The sequence below is a fragment of the Lithobates pipiens genome, unplaced genomic scaffold, assembly GCF_037356315.1.
Source record: "Lithobates pipiens isolate NorthernLeopardFrog02 unplaced genomic scaffold, aLitPip1_a1.2 Scaffold_19, whole genome shotgun sequence".
NCBI lineage: Eukaryota > Metazoa > Chordata > Amphibia > Anura > Ranidae > Lithobates > Lithobates pipiens.
The window spans coordinates 335,845,321-335,867,600 of record NW_027507764.1 but is presented as its reverse complement, the minus strand read 5'-3'; the positions used below and the strand labels follow the sequence as shown (position 1 = coordinate 335,867,600).

The following is a 22,280-nucleotide window of genomic DNA, read 5'->3' as shown; positions in this document are numbered from 1 at the left end:
AGCTTGGCATGATAATGAAGACATGCCAGGGAGTTCTTTTGTGAAGAGTATGATAAAAATAGCTGTTGTCAGGCATTCTGTTATCTGTACTGGAAGGACATGTATAGTGTAGCAAGATGGCAGCGATGATTTTTATTTTTTTTTCAGTTTTTTTGAATTTTGAATAAAGCATAAGCTTTGTAGATGCACGTTTAAAACCTACTCTTCATTAATAAAAAAAAAAAACACTAACTCCTTTCAAAATAAGTCATCATTGTTTGCCATGCAAGATTATAATATGGATGCCACTGTATCTGAAAGTTTTTTTTTCTTATGTAATGTAAAAATAAGAATTAATAAGTGATATTGTTTTACTTTGTTTATTAGCACTTCTGCGGTTTTTATTTTTTGTGCTATAAACAAAAAAGGCGACAATTTTGAAAAGAAAACACATTATTTTTTACTTTTTGCTATAATAAATATCCCCCAAAAATATATATAAACATTTTTTTCCATAGTTTAGGCCGCTATGTATTCTTCTACATATTTTTGGTAAAAAAAATGACAATAAGCATTTATTGATTGTTTTGCGCAAAAGTTATAGCGTCTACAAAATAGGGCATAGATTTATGGCATTTTTATAAAAAAAATTTTTTTACTAGTAATGGCGACGATCAGCGATTTTTATCGTGACTGACATTCTGGCAGACACATCAGACAATTAATACAGCGATCAATGCTATAAAATTGCATTGATTACTGTAAAAATGTCACTGGCAGTGATGGGCTTAACCGCTAGGAGGCGGGTAGGGGTTAAATGTGTCCTGGGGCGTGTTTCTAACTGTGTGGGGGGTGACAGGGAGCAGACGATTGGTGTCCTGTCACTAGGTAGAACGGGGAGATGCTGTGTTTACATCGGCATCTCCCCGTTCTTCAGCTCTGTGAATTGATCATGGGTATCCCCGGGGACATCAAGTCCGCGGGCGCGGTCACGGAGCTCGCAGCAGGCAATTCAAAGTAACATACGGGTATGTTACTTTGCCCAGCCGTGCCATTCTGCCGATGTTTACAGGAGATGGTCGGCATGTGTTTCTTTAATGCCTCTATATGGGATAAACATCTGAGCAGCCATTCATCAAGACTCATATGTCCAAAAGAACAGTAGTATCATGTCCTCTAACAGATTATAGGCATTAGCATAGGTTGATATGGTTGATAGGAATGTTACATCATTGCATAATATTCTTACTGTAATTGTAGATTCACAGTGTCTCAGGGTTTATTCCAGATATTGTGAAATGTTAGACAGACTTTGATGTGAGAGGAACTGTGTAGTAGAATTCAATTGTTTTTAGTGTCCGAAAACCACCTGTGATCCTGCCACTGTGGGCAGAGTTTTTGCAGACTAGATAAGATTTAGATATACACTCACCGGCCACTTTATTTGGTACACCTTGCTAGTACCGGGTTGGACCCCCTTATGCCTTCAGAACGGTCTTAATTCTTAGTGGCATAGATTCAACAAGGCATTGGAAACATTCCTCAGAGATTTTGGTCCATATTGACATGATAGCATCAATCAGTTGCTGCAGATTTGTCGGCTGCACATCTACGATGCAAATCCCCTGGTCCACCACATCCCAAAGGTGCTCTATTGGATTGAGATCTGGTGATTATGGAGGCCATTGGAGTACAGTGAACTCATTGTTATGTTCAAGAAACCAGTTTGAGATAATCTGAGCTTTGTGACCTGGTGCATTATCCTGCTGAAAGTAGCTTCATACTTTGTTCGGGCCTCCGCATCAACTATAATAAGAGTGAAATCCTTCCCCCTAGGCTCCTCTGCGAACCCCCTCTGGGTGTCATACTCACCTTTCACTAAAGCGAAGTCTCACTTTACATACTTTGGTATCAGGATAGGAGCAGTTCCTTCCTCTTTGTACACCTTAAACTATCCTCCTTTAATTACCAAAATCACTCAAGAATTGGAAAACTGGATGTATCTGCCTCTCGCTTCTGGGGAGATGTCATCTTTTCAAAATGGTCAGCTTAGCCTGCCTACTCTACCCACTTCAAACTATACCTTTACTACTAAAACATAAAGATAGACAGCTATTAAATAAAGCCATTTCCGAATTTATTTGGCGAAAGAAGAGCACACCCTTGTCTCTATCTAAACTATATCTTCCCAGAGGGGAGGGGGCATTAGTCTCCCAAATATTAGAGCGTACAATCTAGCCTGCCTACTACCAAATGTCAATAGGCCTAGACTGGACAATGAAGGCTTTCCGCTACTCAAACTTGTCCTCTGAATCTGCAATGGCCAACCCCATATTCACTGGTGGCCCTACTACACTGCAAATGGAAATTGCACCACTCAGATCTACAGCACAACCTTCTTCCATGAAATACAGCCATAGCATGGAGGGAAGTACGTAAGAGCTTAAACCTCTCCCTCTTCTTCTCCAGACACCTAACAATTCAAGGAAACCCCAGATTCCCTCCAGGGATTGAACACCAAACATATTCCTTGTGGCAACGAAATGGCCTTACTGAATTTTCCTCTCTCTGTGACATGGAAACGGGTGTACCATATGCCTTCAAGTATAGCTGAAAAATTCTCTCTGCCAAATTCCCAAGCTTTCTACTTTTGGCAATGCGTCAACTTCATCCACACCTGATGCAGGGAAAGTGGTAAGAGATTCAGGACAACAATAATGGACCGTCTACTACAAGAAGGATCTTACACCATTTCGGACATATACAAACCGCTGATCAGCAAGAGCACCAACATACACTCACCCCCCCCCCCCCCCCCCCTGTCTTCCTGTGCATCAAAATGGGGAAAGGACTTTCCACACCCAGAGCTAACAGACAAAATTTTGCTGGGATTCACCAAAGTCCTCCAGCTGACACCTTGTGAACAATGGAGGGAAACACAAATGAAAAGAATCCATCGTGCACATATACCATTCCTCAAACGGCCTCCTACTCTTTCTGTCACCAACAAAGACCTGCTTTATCCCACCCCTTCTGGTTGTGCAAATACATGTCCACTTTTTGGGACCAAACCATATCCTTCATTGAAGGAGTTACCCTGCTTTACCTGCTTGTCCCAAGACCCTCTTCTCGTCTTCAGGTATTGGGACAAGCAGCTTTTGACATGGTTATCCAAAGGCAAGACCCAACACATTATTGGATCCTACTCTGCCGCTTTCTAAAAAGATTGGACATCTTCCACACATCCAAAAATTTTACAGATAAAATAAGAACTACTATTGCTGCTTCACAAAGAAAAAATCATCACAGACTTCAGCCACTCGGCTGCCAAATAGCATTTCCTCCTACGTTGGTAGGCCTTCATTCACCGAACAATATCACCTAGTGCACTCAAGAACATTTGCAGTCCTTTCGTTTTACTATGAGGATCTCCACTCACATTACAATAAGGATGACACCCCTTGAGACCTTCCCCACCTTTTCCATCTTTTTTTCAGGGATACGACCATACAAAATCTCTCTCTCACTGATATAGTGCTGCACCAATTCAGTGCAGCAGAGGCATCACTGTCATCTCATTACTTCTCTGACAGAATCAAAGAGTACTTTTGTGTAATTGCTGCATTTTTTGAATCAATGGTACATGGAGAAATGTGTATGAATTACACAGATGTACTTTGTTTTTGGCCAGACATGCATTGTAATAGCATTGGGAAAATATTTTAAGGCATGTTGAAGAGAAGATGACCTATTTCTTTATTTTTCTGTAGTAACATCAATAAAAGGTTATGATGGAGGAACTTTCCTGTCTATTATCATGCAAATGTTCTAATACACCATTGCAATTTGTTTTACTAGCGTAAGTGAAAATCAGACTTGCGCTAGTCAAGTTTGTGAGCCTCTTATCTTTGATGACTAACAGAGTACCAAATGTTAAGTAGTTTAACTTTAAGGAATGCAGCACACTGGTGTCTGTTTAGTTACATAATTAGCAAGTCATCCGTATATAAATACACACAGCTAAAGAGTTTGGAGATAACTAAAGGGGAACTCCATCTTTGTGGAAGAAATTTTGAAAATAAAAAAAATTATAGCATATATTATTGCTACACAAGCCATGTTGTAATTTGAGGTTGTGCCAGATTACCTTTTCAATCTGCAGCCATTGTAATTTTCTGTAAAATTCAATGCAATATGGCTACCTAGAAGCACACGGTTGACTCCTGCAGATGTCCTTTTCCATCACAAATAATTGCACATGTTGCAGTATTTCATTCTCCCCAGTCCTCTCTGTCTCCTGATGGACCTTTTGACCTACAATCAGTTACCGCTGTCCTTACTGCTCCCTTCCATAGAAAGGACCTGGCAAAAAATGGACCTTAGTCAAGGTAGAGGGAAATATGAACAGTTCCAAATACCAGTCAATATTGCCAGAAAACCTTCAGGCTTTTGCTAGAAAGCTGAACATGAAGAGGGACTTCATCTTTCAGCATAACGACTCAAAGTATACATCCAAATCAACAAAGAAATCTCTTCACCAGAAGAAGATTAAAGTTTTGGAATGGCCTAGCCAGAGCCCAGACCTGAATTTGATTGAAAATCTGTGGGGTGATCTGAAGAGGTCTGTGCACAGAAGATGCCATCACAATATAACAGATTTGGAGTGTTTTTGCAAATAAGAATGGGCAAATATTGCCAAGTCAAGATGTGCCATGCCGATAGACTCATACCCAAAAAGACTGAGTGCTGTAAAAAAATAAAAAATAGGTGCTTCAACAAAGTATTAGTTTAAGGGTGTGCACACTTATGCAACCATATTATTATTTTATTTTTTATTTTTACTTCCCTCCACCTAAAAGATTTCAGTTTGTTGTTCAACTAAGATGTACAGTTTATATGTCACATTAACCAATTCAATACCGGGCTATAGTCATATGACGTCTGCAGATGGGACCTCCCATCCTGGGCGGGCGTCATATGACGTCCTCGGTATCTCACCGCTTCTGCGGGCCCCCGGGGGCCCTCAGAGCGGCGATCGTGGATGAGGTGTGTCCCTTGGACACAGCCCATCCCTGATCCGGGTAAAGAGCCAATAATGAATGGCTCTTTATCATGTGACTGGCTTTGTCCAATCACAGCCGGTCACATGTATTGCCCATGTGTACGGCGCTCGTGCACGCCCCTAGGGCGCATACAGAGCGGCGATCGGGGATGTGGCTGGTCACCCTGACACAGCCCAACCCCTATTGCAGTAAAGAGCCAATGAAACTGGCTCTTTACCACGTGACCAGCTGTGTCCAATCACAGCCGGTCACAGAATGTAAACAAACCATGGTAACAAGATGTTACCGGGTTCTCCTCCTCACACACCGATCGTGGGTGAGGAGATTGCGGTAACATCTCGTTACTGCTTTCATTACACACAGCAAAACACACTGATTACCCCCCTAATAAAGAGCACCTGTCAAAGTACCTAAGCACCTGTCACAGCCCATCCGAGTACCTGTCACCACCCATCAAAGTATCACAGCCCATTTGCGTACCAAGTACCTGAGTACCTGTCACAGCCCATCTGATTACCCGAGTACCTGTCACAGCCCATCTGATTACCTGAGTACCTGTCACAGTTCATCTGAGTACACTACCTGAGTACCTGTCACAGCCCATCTGAGTACCAGTCACCAGGCCATCAGAGTACCCAAATACATCAGAGTGCCCGAGTGCCTGTCACCAGGCCATGAGAGTGCCCGAGTGCCTGTCACCAGGCCATGAGAGTGCCCGAGTGCCTGTCACCAGGCCATGAGAGTGCCCGAGTGCCTGTCACCAGGCCATGAGAGTGCCCGAGTACCTGTCACCAGGCCATGAGAGTACCCCAGTACCTACCCGCAGCCCATGCCTTATAGAATATACGTTGGGGTGTTTGCTTTCCAAAATGGGGTAATTTTGTGGGTAATTCCACTGTCCTGGTGCTCCAGGGCCTTCAAAAGTGTAATAGGTCGTTAGGAAATTAGAGGTGTAATTTATGCTCCTAGAACACCTGATGATGCTCCCTTCATGCTGGGCCTCTGTATGTAGCCAGGCTGTGTAAAAGTCACACACATGGGGTATTGCCATACTCGGAAGGAGTAGCAGAATATTTTTTGAGGTGTAATTTTGCTATATACATGCTTTGAGCTAGAAATATCTTATAAACTGGGCACTTTGTGTAAAAAAAAAAAAGTTTTAATTTTCTTTCTACGTTTTCCGAAGACTTGTGGAAAAAAATGAACCATTCAAAAGACTCATTATGCCTCATAGAATAGACATCGGGGTATCTGCTTTCCAAAATGGGTCATTTTGCGGGTATTACCACTGTCCTAGTGCTCCAGGACCTTCACAAATGTAATAGGTGGTTAGGAAATTAGAGTTGTAATTTTATGCTCCTAGAACCCCTGACAGTGCTCCCTGCGTGTTGGACCTTCCTGTGTGGCCAGCCTGTGTAAAAGCCACACACATGTGGTATCGCCATACTCTGGAGAAATAGCAAAATGTATATTGGGGTGTAATTGGAAGTATGCATATGCTGTGTGTGAGAAATAACTTATGACAATTTTGTGAAGAAATAAAAAATAAAATTCTTTCCCCAAGAATTGTGGGAAAAAATTACAACTTCAAAAAACTCACCATGCCTCTTGCTAAATACCTTGGACTGTCTAATTTTTAAAAAGGGGTAATTTGGGGGGTATTTGTACTTTCCTGACATTTCAGGACCTCAAGAATTGAAATAGGTTGTCAGTGCTTCAGGTGTGATCAATTTTCAATGATTTGCACCACAGCTTGTAGACTATAACTTTTTCAGAGACTAAATAATATCCACTAATTTGGGTTATTTTTACCAAAGAGATGTAGCCGTATAAATTTTGACCCACATTCATGAACAAAAATGACTTATTTGCAAAAGTTTATCATAGAAACTAAAACAAAATTATTTTTTTTTTTTCAAAATTTTGCTATTTTTTCACTTATGTCGCAAAAAATTAAAAACCCAGGGGTGATTAAATACCACCAAAAGAAAGCTCTATTTGTATGAAAAAAATTATAACAAATTTGTTTGGGTACAGTGTTGCATGACTAAGTAATTGGCATTCAAAATGTGAGAGCGCTGAAAGCTAAAAATTGGTCTGGAAAGGAAGGGTGTATAAATGTACTGTATTGAAGTGGTTAAGGTGGAAAAAGTTTTGAAATGATTTATCTAACTTTTATATCCACCGTATGTCTGTTAGATTTTATCTTTAGGGATCTTTTTTTTTTTTTTTTCTGAAACTCAGCTCAGTAAACTTTATTTTTTATTTTTTGACCACATTGGTAGTATGTGTCTCCCACCTGTGTTTTTTTTTTTTTTTTTTTTTTAATAGGTGGTGATGGTTGGACCTCCCATATCTCCTTTGGGTAGGGTTTCCCCTTATTTTTTAATATCTGACCTGTTCTGGAGCACCAGTTTGGCTTGGTGCTCCCCCCAGCCGTGCTAATTTCTGTATTCTATTTGGTTGATCCTTCTAAATATGTTCTTCATCCTGGCGTTTAAATAAATAAAGTACTTATATAGCACTGACACATTGCTTTACATATATATAAGGTCCCTAGTTCACATTCCAAAAGTTATTTACAACTTGTTAAATAGAGTGATATTACTAATATTTCATGTTGCTAATTTACATTGTAGGGGAAGAACACTACAACTGTATATCAGCATTACACAAATCTATGCGAGGATCTGATCAGAATGCCTCTTTGTATTGGCTTGGTCGAATGCTTGAAGGTGGAGAAGACCCCCTTTATGTGGCTAGACGTCTTGTAAGATTTGCAAGTGAAGATATAGGTATGTATATTCTTGTTCAGCCACCTCATCGAGGTCAGCGGCTGTTAAGTCATGTTGCGATTATACTGCTCTATTTAGAGACTTTGTAGATCCACCTTAATGAGCAGGTGGTACCATGAAACTTTTAATCACTCGTTATTATTAGAAATTGTCATTAAAAATTCACAATATTCATGGTAACAGAGTTTTAACAAGAAAGTGTTTTTTTTTTATTCTGTTGTATTGTGTAATGATAGTTTTATTAATGTTTAAAGGCACACAAGCCTAGCTATGAAGCTTGCAGTCTACTGCTGCATTCACATGGGAATGTTTGTGCAGCCGGGGTGGCCTCCAGCAAGGATCAGTAGATTTTTGTTGGCAGTTGTAAACACTTGAAAACACTGTGTTGGGTGCATATAGTGTTTAATCATGTTTAGGTGCGTCAAGCGTTTTTTCTGGCCAAAAGTTCCTCTCAGAATCATTCCAGTGATGTTTTTTTACTGTCTGTAAATGCTTCTCTTCTAATATGTCTGTAAACGCCTATGTGTGCATGGACACATAGGCTAACCTAGAGGTGTAATATATAAACAAGTCTGTTGCTACTACTAGAGTGCAGTAAATACCATAGTTACCAGTGCCTGGATGGCAGCTGCACAATCTATAGTACAGTATAATCTATAGTATAGAAGACCTAGTGTAGTATAGTATAGTATAGTATAATCTATAGTATAGAACACATACAAAGGCCTGGCAACTCGATATAAAATCCAGTCTTCTTTGTTAGAATTCCGTCAAGATATAGCATATAAAGGGGGTTCAATATACAGAGAGGTTAACACTTTTCTACCCTTGTTATGACTAAGGCCCCTGTGAAGGCTGAAATGCATCAACCTTTCTGTATATTGTCACTGTACATCTCTGGGGAGTTTTTTTTTTTTCTGATCATTGTTATAAGCAATATCTTTAGCTTATTATTTTGCTCTGTGATTGGCTACAGCTGATCGCATGTTACATGGTGTTGCGATTGGCCCAGGTACCATGTGATAGCGGAGGGCCAATCACAGTATCACAATGTTTTGCTTAGATGTAATCACGATTGGTCATAGAGATCACATGATACCCCGGCCACTCATAGCAGAAAAGAAAGCAAAAACTGTAATGCTTTGTACACACGGTTGGACATTCCTACAACAAAATCCGTCTGATTTTTTTCAGACGGATTTTGTCCTAAACTGGTGTAGCATACACACGGTCGGAAAAATCCAATCGTTTGGAATGTTATGACATTTGTTTTTTTACGATGGGACTACGTTGAGGCTAGTAGACAATAGCTTTGGTCTCGTAATTTGATCTGTGCATGCGTGGCACATTGTCCGATCAGAATTCTCTACAAACGATCAGATTTTTTTGTCGGAAAATTCGAGATCCTTCTCACAAATTTTTCCGGACAGAAAAAGTCCGATAGAGCCCACACACAATCGGATTTTCCAACAATATAATCTGGTCGGACCTTTTCCGTTGGAATTTCCGACCCGGTGTAAAAGGTATTAGGCTTTAACTACCTTTTTAAATGTACCTAAAATTTGTAGCTCATTTAAACTGAAGGTTCAATTGGGTTTTAAGTTTCTTTTAAATATATTTATATTATTTGGTAATGAATTACAGGGGAAATTTAAATTGAAGTTTTTGTGTTTTGTAGAGGAGAATTTAAATCTTTTTGTATATTATGTTTAAGTTTTTTAATTTGTAATACATGTTTATTTTCTTTTGTCCAGGTCTAGCTGATCCCCTGGCTTTAACCCAAGCAGTGTCCGCTTATCAAGCCTGCCATTTTATTGGAATGCCGGAATGCGATGCAAGTTACTTTTTTACTATACTTATCAAGTCTTTGTCACTAAGTGCACAAGTGTAGCTTTAATTCCATGTGACATTTTGCAGTTTCAATCATGATAGTCTGCCTTTAACTCCTCTTGTGTTCATGCTTCAGTTTTGGAAATCTAGAATATTGTGCAGTATTAAATTATCCGATAGATAATGCGAAATGGTAGCCTTAGTATAATGCATAATTAAACATAAGAAATGTAAATGCTGTACTGATGTATTTTAACAAGCGATGAGCAGGCATCAAGGGGTGAGGCACAAAGAATCTCTCAGGAAGCCTAGACACCAGTTTCTGGCTTCAGTTCAAATAGTTTTCATATGTGTTCACTAAAGTTTACAATCTAACATTGACGTACTATGGATTAAATATTACCACAGGAATACAAACCTATTGCATAGTGTCTACAATTCTTTATACCATGACGAAGGATGTATAAATAGGTGTCAACCTGTGGAGTATGAACAATAGAATGCCTAATCCTAAAGTCACAGTTCCTGAAATTGCAGGCCTAGTTACTGTTAAAGCGGGAGTCCGCCGGGAGTGTGCGTTTTTTTTTTTTTTTTTTAAAGCCAGCAGCTACAAATACTGCAGCTGCTGACTTTTAAAATAGTGACACTTACCTGTCCAGCGCGCCCGCGATGTCGGCACCCGAAGCCGATCTCTCGATCGTCTCTCAGGTGCTGCCGCCGCCATCTTGGGTATGGGAATCAGGAAGTGGAGCCTTTCGGCTTCATTTCCCGGTTCCCTACTGCGCATGCGCGAGTCGCGCTGCGCAATGAGGATGGACCCGCTGCCTCTGGGATCTGTGTGTTTCCCAGCAGGCAGCGTGGGACTTTCGGAAAGGGGCGTAATCTACGCCCCTTTCCGCAGAGAGCTATCCAGGAAGTGGGTGCAGATACCTGTACTGTACAGGTACCTGCACCCCCCTCCCCCCTGAAAGGTGCCAATTGTGGCGCCGGAGGGGGGGAGGATTCCAATGAGCGGAAGGTCCACTTTAGGGTGGACATCCGCTTTAAAACAAGTAAGCCATAGAAAGGGTAACCTGTTCGATGCAATAAAATGAATGGTATTGTGCACGTAGGCAAGTAAACATTCAGGTATGGTTTTTACATACTACTGTGAAAATTGTATTTATATTTCTTGCCTGGAATGATCAGTTTCTTACTCCCATCATTCCTGATTATAGCCCAGATGAAGCAGTATAAATATATCACATTGCCTTTGTCATATCATATGACAAAGCACTACTGGTGATAAACTGAAAGTACGTATTTGGCCATTCAATATTCTAAACCAGCAGTACATGAGCTTAAATAGAAGCTCTCTCTGTAAATGTAAATGTATTAATTCATTGTAAGTACTGAGTAGGTGCTCTGGCAGAGAAAAGCAGGGTGAACGGAGTGCAGAGAGAGACCTAATGTTCTAAAAATGTTTTGCTAAGATACTCCTTTTTTCAATGCTCTTGGTCTGAGAAGCAAGTCTCTTCTGTTGGAATTTTTTTTAAAATTTTTAGTCTTCAAGTGAAAGTCTCCTTAAAGCGGGAGTCCACCGGGACTCCGCGTTTTTTTTTTTTTTTTTTTTTTTTTTTTAAAAGCCAGCCGCTACAAATACTGCAGCGGCTGACTTTTAAATAGTGACACTTACCTGTCCAGCGCGCCCGCGATGTCGGCACCCGAAGCCGATCGCTCGCTCGTGCCGCCGCCATCTTGGGTATGGGAATCAGGAAATGGAGCCTTTCGGCTTCATTTCCCGGTTCCCTACTGCGCATGCGCGAGCCGCGCGGCGCAATCCGGACGGTCCCCGCTGCCTCTGGGAGCTGTGTGTTTCCCAGCAGGCAGCGGAGCACTTGCTGAAGGGGGCGGGCGCTTGCGGAAAGGGGCGTAACGTACGCCCCTTTCCGCAGAGAGCTAGCCCGGAAGTGGGTGCAGTTACCTGGATTATCCAGGTAACTGCACCCCCCTCCCCCCTGAAAGGTGCCGATTGTGGCGCCGGAGGGGGGGGATTCCGATGAGCGGAGGTCCATTTTAGGGTGGACCTCCGCTTTAAGTATCAACTTTGTGCTGCTTTGATAAATATAATCATGAAATGCTTAATGCTGGGTTCACATTATCTTTGCATGTGGCTCACAGTAGCGGTCCGGTGCATCCCCGTTCACCCTTTCAGGTCAGATTTTAGGCCAAATTTTTGGCTGCATTTGGACCTGAAACTGACCAAGAGACACACAGGTCTCCTGTGCAACTTTGCACCAGAGCCACAGCAGAGATATGTGAACTGGCTCCATAGAGAGCCAGTCAGAATCTCCTGCTATTGCAAATTGGATACGTGAACCCAGCCTAAAGGATAAGTTCACCTTTCATATTTAGGGTGGAATATGTTGCATATTCCAGCTCATGCCCCCACCCCCCAGTGTGACAGCATGCAGGGGTGGTTCTTCCTGCCCCCGCTCCACCCCACAGGGTCACGTTATTGTTACATAGATTCCTGTGAATTAATACATTACAAGTACCGACTCCCACTGCAGCAGGCAGACATGTAGTAATGAGCCACGGATGTAGTTTATTAAAGTTGCTTGCGTGATTGAACTGCTGATCGCGAATGCTATACTGATTTATAAAATAGTATATGTGCATTTTTTTTTTCTTATGCTAAAGTGAACTTAGCCTTTAACCACTTCCCATTCAGCGATGTACCAGTATTTCACTGGATTGGAAGGGGGATATCTTGGTCATCGCTGCAGCAATAACTGAGGTATCAGTGGTTCCAGCCAGCGATTTCAAAGCTGGTAAACGTAATCTGAGCAGCTCAAAAGCCTCTGGATTACTGTTACATGCAGGGGAAGGGGGTCTCACCACCCATTAGGCTTCCGCCTCCTTTACCGGGCTCTTTTGATCGATCGGTTAGCCTGATAATGATGTGAATGCCGCCATCTGGCTCCAAGCACAGTGAGAGGAACTAAGGTTGTGAGATGTCAGAAATCGGAAGTGATGGTAAATTTGTCTCTTCCGGTTTTTGGCTCTTTTTTTCCCTGGCCGTTACTGGTCAAAAAAGCAGTCGATCAAACCAATCTGTGTTTGATCAGCTGCATTGGAGGCCAGATGAGAGGTCTAAGGTCCAAAAAGACCAGAGATCTCCATATATATATAGGACCTGTCGCAGCCCATGCGGTAACAAGGGGATGTTGTTCATCCCTTGTGTTAGCAATACAAGTTAATTAAGGACAGTGTAAAAATATATATTTTTTATATATATGTATAAAAAAAAAGATTCAAAGAGCCCCTGTCTGCCCACGCACAAATGTGAGGTATCACCATAAACATCAAAGTGAGAGCAATAATTCTAGCTCCTGTGTAATCCTAAACTGGTAACCTTTAAAAAAAGGGGGCAAAACACTGCGCTTACTAAAACAAGCTTAGCTGCTAACATTCAAACAAACAAAGTTAAGATACATGTGGAAACAAAGAATGTAGCACTGTAAAGTGATTATACTACGGAACCAGGAAATAGTTTCCTAGTAGGTAAGAACAACCTGTGTTAAAGAAGACAAAAAAAAAAACGTTTAAACTTATAGTAAGATAAGTGTAAACGGCATCATAAATAAGGTGCAGTGGTTAGTGCAATGTGACAACGATAATGCCTGAATAGTAAGGCAACAGTGGAATCACATAACATGAATCCTATGTGGGCAAACTATTATCAGTTCATCAGTATATGCAGTTCATCAGTCTAAGCATAGATCTCCTTCTAAGGCCAGTCTTCCCATGTCAGCCAGGAAAATATGAACACCGACAACAGCAATCTATTTGTCTGTAGCAATCTCTGGTGCACTTTAAGAATGTAAGGTAGGTACTCTTACCAGAGATGTTGGACCCGCATGCCCTACGACAGTGGGTCTAAAGAACTTGTAATCCTGCAAGGGTATATCCCGGCTTCCAATGGGCTGAATCGTGATGTAAAATCCTCCTATAGGTGTCCTTAGTCCTGGATAAAGGTGAGTAAGGCCAGTGTTTGACGACCGGTATTATACTCACTTTTAAAAGTGATGATATCCCAGAGGCCAGATGCATTCAAATATCAAAAAAAGGGCATATAGAGGTGGCATGAAAAAGAAAAGAGAGAGCTCCAGATGGTGTAGATCAAAAAAAACAGTTGGTTTTATTAAAAATATACATATTATACAAAAATAAAAAGTGATCACTAGAATAAATTATATAAGGAAAAAAGCAATATGGGGGGCAACTAATGCTGCCCGATGCATTTCGACACAAGCGGTTATCAACAGGGGCTTACTCTCACCCCCCATATTTCTACCTTTTAAATGCACTACTCTAAGCCTGATCCACCCATAAATGGGCGGGACAGGAAATTTAAGTTAATTGATGTTAATTGATTACACGTTGAAATATTTAGCACATGCATGAAGCAGACCATTCATAGGCTTGTTTTGATCCAAACATATACATGTCTATATCTGCACGCAACCATCAAGAAATATAAGCAATCATCATATCACAACGTAGGTACAAATCATGATAGAAATGAGAATGACGTTGGATACTACACCTGGACGCCGCGGATGTCTCAGCCCACACCATCTGGTTGCTGTGTCCCCAGTTAAGGAATCTCACTTCCGGGGTCACTAAATTGTATATAGGTATTGGCCAGAAAGTGGCAACCAGCACAATGTGACATGTGGATCTGTGGCAGTAAGGAAAGAAGGTGGATATATTGCAGTGTTTAATTATAATGAGTACTAGAATAATAGGGAGACACAGACTCAATCATAAAGCACTATTATGATTGTAATTACGAGGCTTTCTCTCTCCGGAAGGATCACATGACCGCCAAAGTCAGGAGGTCATGTGAGCGAGGAAGGGAGGGGGAAATGAGCGTCAAGTGTGACCATGGAGATATGACGCCATGGTACACATATTCATGATCCCTCATACCACAGCCCTAAAGACTCATCCGGATGGGCGCAGGCTCTATAGAGGGCCCCGCCAGTCCGCTATAGTGGATTCGCTGTGGTCGCTACCCAGATCCAAAAAAAAGCGATTCACGCACAGGCAATAGCCGGTAGTCAGGAGGAGGAGGCCCACCCTAGACACACTAACCAATTGGAATATGCGTGGCCTCCTCTGCCTCTACATCATGGGCACGTCACGTGATACGAACGTTCCTCCCCGCACTGCGCGGTGTGTCTCATACGATCAGCCTATTAGTGCACATCACTCCCTATACGGCGAGGTGTATTATGTTTTTTACAAGCAGGAGAGGAATGTATTAACCCCCACCACACTGGAAGATTGAGGTGGAGGAGGGGACAGGGTTGTAGGGAAGTTTATCTTGAGATAAAGAAGAAGAATCAACACAAGGGAGACATCCCTGTGTTGATTCTTCTGTATTAACACTGTAAGTTATGTTTCTTGTGCTGATTTTTTTGTTTTTCATTTTATTTGAACTTGGGCATTAACCACTTCAGCCCCAGAAGATTTTACCATCTTAATGACCAGAGCATTTTTTGTGATTCGGCACTGTGTCTCTTTAACTGACAATTGTGTGGTCGTGCGACATTGTACCCAAACAAAATTGTTATTTTGGTGGTATTTGATCACCCCTGTGGTCGGTTTTTATTTTTTGCGCTATAAACACAAAAAAGCGTAAATTTTGAAAAAAAGGCAATATTTTTAACTTTTTGCTATAGTAAATATCCCCAAAAAATATATAGAATAACGAATTTCTTCCTCAGTTTAGGCCAATTTGTATTCTACATATTTTGGTAAAAAAAAATTAAAATCGCAATTCGCAAGTGTATATTGATTGGTTTGCACAAAAGTTATAGCATTTACAAAATAGGGGATAGATTTATGGCATTTTTGTTATTACTTTTTTTTTTTTTTTTTTTTTTTACTAGTAATGGCGGCGACCTGCAATTTTTATTGTGACTGCGACATTCCGGTGGACAGATGGGACACTTTTGACACTATTTTTGGACCATTTATACAGCAATCACAGCTAAAAATAGCCAATGATTACTGTATAAATGTCACTGGCAGGGAAGGGGTTAACACTAGGGGGCAATCAAGAAGCTAAGTGTGTTCCCTCAGTTTGTTCTAACTGCAGGGGATGTGGGCTCCCTAGAACATGGCAGAGGTCCCTGCTCCCTATCACTGGGAGCAGTAGATCCCTGTCATGTTGCTAGGCAGAACAGGGAGATGCCTTGTTTCAAAAACATTGAGTCTGCGGGACCCGTGGGCATGTTCCCGCGGCACGTGATGGGAATTACGGAAGGACGTACGAGTATGCCCTTTTGCGCACCGGTTCCATTCTGCTGACATACATTGGTGTGCGGCGGTCGGGAAGTGGTTATGTTCGGGGAAAACCTTTCACATTTAGGGAAGCAGATGATTTCCACCACACAATGCTGACCTCCATGCTTGAGCAGCCAAGTGTCAGACCCGAGCAGGTAGAATGTGGATAGGCCTATCAGAGCTTAACTGGGGTATATGTACAGTGGGGTTTTCAAAAGAAAACAATGGGCGTCAACAAATTGGCTTATATCGGGAGGTCACCAACCCAAGAAAATATGATAGCTACAAAAAGGGAAAGTATACAGGCATTCAAGGGTAGCCTCCTTGTATTTACATATCAAAGAGAAACCGCAAATATTTATGTAAAAAAAGATATTGGAAACTTTATAATACAAAACTGAGGTAACGTTAAAAACATATGTGGTTCATTATCCATCGATAGAATAGTATCATGTAAAAAATACTGTCAAGTGTGTTGACACAATTACATGTTTCAAGGTTACACACATCTTTTTCAGATTATCATGTTAATTTAGGACAATAATCCAAAATAGTCTATTAGTTCTAAAGATAAAATACATACAATTAGAAACAGATAAATATGCATAGGTGCATAATTCTATCCCCCACCCGCGTAAAATAAAATTAAAATAATATAACCCACACACCGCACAACCCATAGCCACATAAAGACCCAATAACTACTTACAAAGACAAACAAAAGGCTTGGCAGCACAAATCAGAACATCACAGGCTACGGGGAGGCATATCAGAGGAACACAAAGTGGGGAAAAGTGAGTTGGGCCACTCCAAAAAAAATTCTAATTAATAAAAAACTCATAATTGTATCAACACAGTTGGCAGTAGTTTTATACATGATACTATTCTGTAAACTCGATGATGAATTGCATATGTTTTTAATGTTACCTCAATTTTGTATGATAAAGTTTCCAATATATTGGAAGTATATACAGTATACTTTTTCCTTTTAGTAGTTTTGCTTATCTAAGCTTATATACAATCATGAGGTGGCTTGGAGGTGGATTGGACAATAAGAGTGGAAGGCAAATACTCTTAAAGCTGAACTTCAGATAGGTATAAAAGACACAAATAATGTAGCTCTGTAGTCATTATCACATCATGTAGTCTTTTAATGCAAACTATGTAAGAGTCTAAGCTTCCTGCAGTCCCTGTACTTTGGAGTTCACACAGAAGGAAGTAAAAGCAGCACAAGGAGCCAGACAACAGTGCTCAAAATAAGCACATGGACAGAAACAAAGTAATAGAGATGAGCTTATCAGCATCTTCTTCCATACTGCCCAGTATATGTATAACAAATAAAAATCAGGGCTTCTGCTCTGCCAAACTGGATGGACAGAAGCACAAATCCATTGGGAGGTAAAATATCTCCATTATGTGTATTTCTCTAGTCTATTTAGGTGTTTGACTAGAGTTCAGCTTTAAGAGTCTGTGCAAAAAACTGAACATGTTACTTTGCTCAGTTGGGACAAAATACAGGTTTATTTTAAGTAGCTGGGTTTTAGTGAACTTGTTCTTAAAGTCACAGATCCTCTGCTGATTAGAGCATAGCAAGCAGATGACACATCCATGTCCACTCAGTTTCCGCAGAGCAGACATGGACAGAGTCTGTTCTGCTCTATGAGCAGCCAGGAGTAAACTGGCTCCACTTCCAGTTTACATCCAACCAGCCTAAATGGAAGAGGATGGATTCCCTTCTGTTTTTTTGTAGTGGACTGGATCAGACCTGGGGGTAGGTGGGTATAAACAGACACAACTCCATTTACACCCACCTGTCCATAGTGCATGGACCTTCCAATCAGGCCCACCTGAAAAACTGACAGGTGAACCTGATGGAGTCGTCCATGTGAAAGGGGTTTAAAGGTGAAATATTTTCATTTAGTCGTAATGGTGATTAATCAGTAGATCACTGCTTGGTCAACATAATTATTCTTATGTGTTTTACAGTTATCCTAATATAACTCATGCAGGTAAAGAAATTAAGTTATTTTACATGATCTTATTATTTGTTTCCTAACAGGTTATCTTGGCCCAGTGTGTTATGTACTTAGCCCAAGCACCAAAATCGATTGTTGCTTACAGTGCATACAATAAAGTGAAGCAGTGCTTGAAGAACCATAAGGGGCCACTTCCACCAGTTCCACTCCATCTGCGAAATGCCCCCACTAAACTAATGAAGAATTTGGGTTATGCTAAAGGCTATAAATATAATCCAATGTTCAGTCAGCCAGTAGAGCAAGATTACTTGCCTCCAGAAATGAAGGGGATCAAATTTGTTTGAGCTTTATGTCTCTACCTTAACTATGTTCTGTGAACATGCGTTGATATAAATACAATTTCTGAAATGTGCTATTATCCGTGCACTTCCAAACCAAATTACGAATTGCTCCAAGTGCTTATTTTTGGATGTCTGATTTTTAGAATTTCCTTGTAACTTTTTCTCAAAGTGTTATTTTTGTAATTGCGCATATTACAACTTGTAATGTACTCTTCTAGATAGCTGGAAATAAGACAAATACATGAACGTACCTTGCTACTCATCAGAACTGCCAGTGAAAAGTCTGTGCCAACAGACTTTGATGAGCACATGCAATGTGCTGAGATAATTTCAGATTAATTGCAGGTGCAATTGAGCTGCAGCTAATATTCTGACCTGCATTTCAGCTGATACAAGCCTATTTTGCATTACAAAAACATGTACAGAGCAATAACCAATTCTGGAGCATAACAAAGCCCATCGACTCAGGCCCTTTATAAGGAATATGACACACTTTACGAGTTATGCCACGTACACACGACCGGACCTTGCGGGAGAAAAGGTCCGATGGTCTTCCCGATGGACTTTCGACGGAGTTACGACGGACTTCCGAATGAACGGACTTGCCCACACACGAACGGACTAAAGTCCGTTCGAAAGTCCGTTCGAAAGTCCGTTCGAAAGTCCGTTCGAAAGTCCGTTCGAAAGTCCGTTCGAAAGTCCGTTCGAAAGTCCGTTCGAAAGTCCGTTCGAAAGTCCGTTCGAAAGTCCGTTCGAAAGTCCGTTCGAAAGTCCGTTCATTTTGAACGTGATGACGTACGACGGGACTAGAAAAGGATGTTCAATAGGCAGTAGCCAATAGCTGCCCTTGCGTCGTATTTGGTCCGTCGGACCAGCATACAGACAAACTGTTTTCCCAATAGGAATTGAGTCCGTTGGACAGATTTGAAACATGTTCTATTTCTAGGTCCTTTGGAATTTTTTAAAGAAAAATGATCGGACTATCCCACACACGATCGGACTAGCAGACGGAATGATTCCGTCGGACCTATTCTGCCAGAAAGTCTGGTCGTGTGCATTAGGCTTCCTGCACCTTTCCTCAAGGTCAATAACCAAAAACATTTTTAGTTCTAGATCAATATTCAGAAAACGACTTCATGTCCATTGAAGGCAATTGCTTATTATAAATACATGCAATCCAATTATTCAAATGACAATTTCTGATTGTTCACTAATAAAATACTGTGTTTTGCACATCATCAATGTCCATTGGCCTGCTTTTCTGTGTCGCACCTAAATGATTACTTTTAAGAGGCTCTACATGGGAAAGGGGGAATGTCATTCTGATGCATGGAGTGCAGCTACTGTACCTGCAGCAGTCTCCCAAATCTTCCTGAGATTCTTTGACAAAGTTTGGCAGGCTGTTGCAAATATGTGCAGACAGTGACAGAGAGTATCTTTAATAAAAATTGGATCATCTTTTCAGAATGTTAAGTGTCCATTTTGTTTCATTGCTCATCTGCACTGCAGTATTATGCTATGTAAGAATATGGAACCAAAATTATGTAATTTACTATTTTCACTGATTAGCTAGTAAAAGCTACACGTCTCAGCAAATGGCGAACTTGCCATGTGCCTGTATTTTGTAAACATTTATTAGAAATAAATGATGTCTCAACTTTCCAGAGACTTAGCCTAGGTTCACACTTGGGCAGGTTGGAAACACTCAAGCGTTCCCAACCCACAGGCAAAATGCACTGCTCTTTAGTAGGTGCACAGGGATGCCGTTCATTTCTAATGATACCACATGCATCGGGAAATGTGGCACATTTTTCACACTCACCAAATCGCATGATACTGCAGCAATATGCGACTCAAGCACAATAAAAAAAAACGTCTGGGATGTTTTTCTATGCGTTTCTGCAAATAAGGCAGCCCATTGAAATCAATGCGCTGCCTACCCACAGAACGCAGGTCACACAAGTGTGAACATAGCAATATCAGATGTTCAAATTGAGCCATAAATGCTGTTATTTTAATGGGGTTTTTTTTTCATCTGAAGGGCAGAACAAGCAGCAATAAACACTCTTCACATTGCTTTGAAGACACAGTGTTCCTCCCTCAGATTCCTTTGTAATTGCAAGAACAGGCATGCTAGGAACTTCTATTAGATTGACCCAATTTTTAATAACTCAGTGGTTTCAAATGTCTTCAACATTCATTCCGTATTCAGTTTCCCTCGCCCCAAGTTCACAATCCAAAACTCTCACATGGCTAGAAAAAGAAAATAAGTTGTAAATGGAGTCTCAGAAATGTGATGTAGTGAACACATTGAATTTGTTCCCCATTCATGTTGTATGGGACAATTTTACATTAAAGGGACAGCTTCACTGCACAATTATCATGGATCATGAAATTTTCAGTAAATTCCAAACTAATTTCTCTCAGAGGCTTCCAAACAAAATTGTCAGTTTATGTATGCTCTAAGTGCAGTGCAGAGTATATAATACAGTGTATTGAAGTGGTTAAGGGGACAGAATTAAGAAAAAAAACGGCACAGGGCCCCCCAAAATCCTTACCAGACACTTTGGGTGTGGCATAGATTTTAAGGGGAACTCCATGCCAAAATGTAAAAACAAATTGGTGTGGGGTCCCCCCAAAATCCATACCAGACCCTTATGAGAGTAAGCTGCCTGGCAGGCCAGAATAGGGGGGATGAGCAAACGCCCCCCACCCCAGAACCATACCAGGCTGCTTCCCCTTAACATGGGGAGGGTGCTTTGGGCTGCAATTAATTTTTTTTCCTTTAGAAATGTCATTTTGCTGCGCCACCGTTCTATACATTGCACGGATGCACCTTTATAGGCAGACTGAGGGGACCGCCCCAGGCACGATATTTAATAAGAAATCTTTCATTTTTATTTCACTTTAAGTATTATTAAAATCACTCCAGAAAAACTTTTTCTTTTGCATTGATACATATCTCCTAGGGCCTGAGTCCCCATACAATTTTTCAATAACAAATTCGTGTCCCATACACTTTATTAGGATCGCTACCCCCTGTTCCTCCCCCCACAGCAATGGCTGCAAAGACAGCAGGGAAATCAGTAACAAAATCCCCACAGAGGGGAACATCAGCAGAGACCCAGACTGTGATAGAAGAAGAGGTACAGTAGAGCAAACTCCCTCTGGTAAAGACATTAAGGAGGCCATTAAAACAAGTAGGGAGACCCTTACAAGTAAAATTGATGCTTTAGCAGTGGACGTTAATTTAATGAGACATGAGTTTGGAAATGCGGATTTCTATTTCTGTAGTCCTTTGCTGTATTTTATCAAAGTAGAGGATAAACTAAAAGCAGATAATAGAGAATGGCATATATTGAAAAAACTAAATCAGTGCATTTGATACAGAAAGTCACTTGAGAAGAAATAACGTTCGAATCGTGGGCCTACCAGAACGTGTGGAGGGAGACGACCCAATAAATTTTTCAATTAAATTACTGAAAGAAGTTTTTGATTTAGTGGATATGTCCACAATGTTTGCCGTGCATATAGGACCTCCTTTTGCTCCCCAAAGCCAGGGGCACCTCCTCGTCCATTTTTGATACGTCTGTTGAACTACAGAGATCGGGACCGTATCTTATCAACAGCCAGGATAAAGGCAGATTTACAATATGAGAATTCTAAATGATCATTTTTCCCCGACTACGCGCTGGAGATACAGCAGCAAAGAAGAGCCTTTACAGACACACGAAAAAGACAGAGAGAAGGGGTTAAAATTTAGCTTTTTATACCCTAGCAAATTATGAGTGATTAATGGGGAACATACCCTCTTTTTTTAAACATAAACTTTAGCAGCAGATTGGTTGGATAGATATTTTTTTTTTTTTTTTTGGTCTGTGGTTTTTTGTTGTTTGTTTTTTTTCTTTTTCTTTTTTTATTTGTTCCTTTTTTCTTTTTTTGGAGACATATATGTGT

The 22,280-nt window shown here is 40.8% G+C and overlaps 1 protein-coding gene across 1 annotated transcript in view; it reads left to right on the top strand.

The window, feature by feature from the left end:
• Window positions 1-19,561, top strand: part of WRNIP1 (WRN helicase interacting protein 1) — a 146,737-nt gene extending 127,176 nt beyond the window's left edge. Inside the window, exons 5-7 of the mRNA XM_077492100.1 lie at window positions 7,682-7,837; window positions 9,592-9,671; window positions 18,066-19,561. Of these exons, the coding sequence (XP_077348226.1) occupies window positions 7,682-7,837; window positions 9,592-9,671; window positions 18,066-18,326 (497 nt within the window). The 3' untranslated portion in view covers window positions 18,327-19,561. The remainder of the gene's footprint in view (window positions 1-7,681; window positions 7,838-9,591; window positions 9,672-18,065) is intronic.
• Window positions 19,562-22,280: the final 2,719 nt, after the last annotated feature.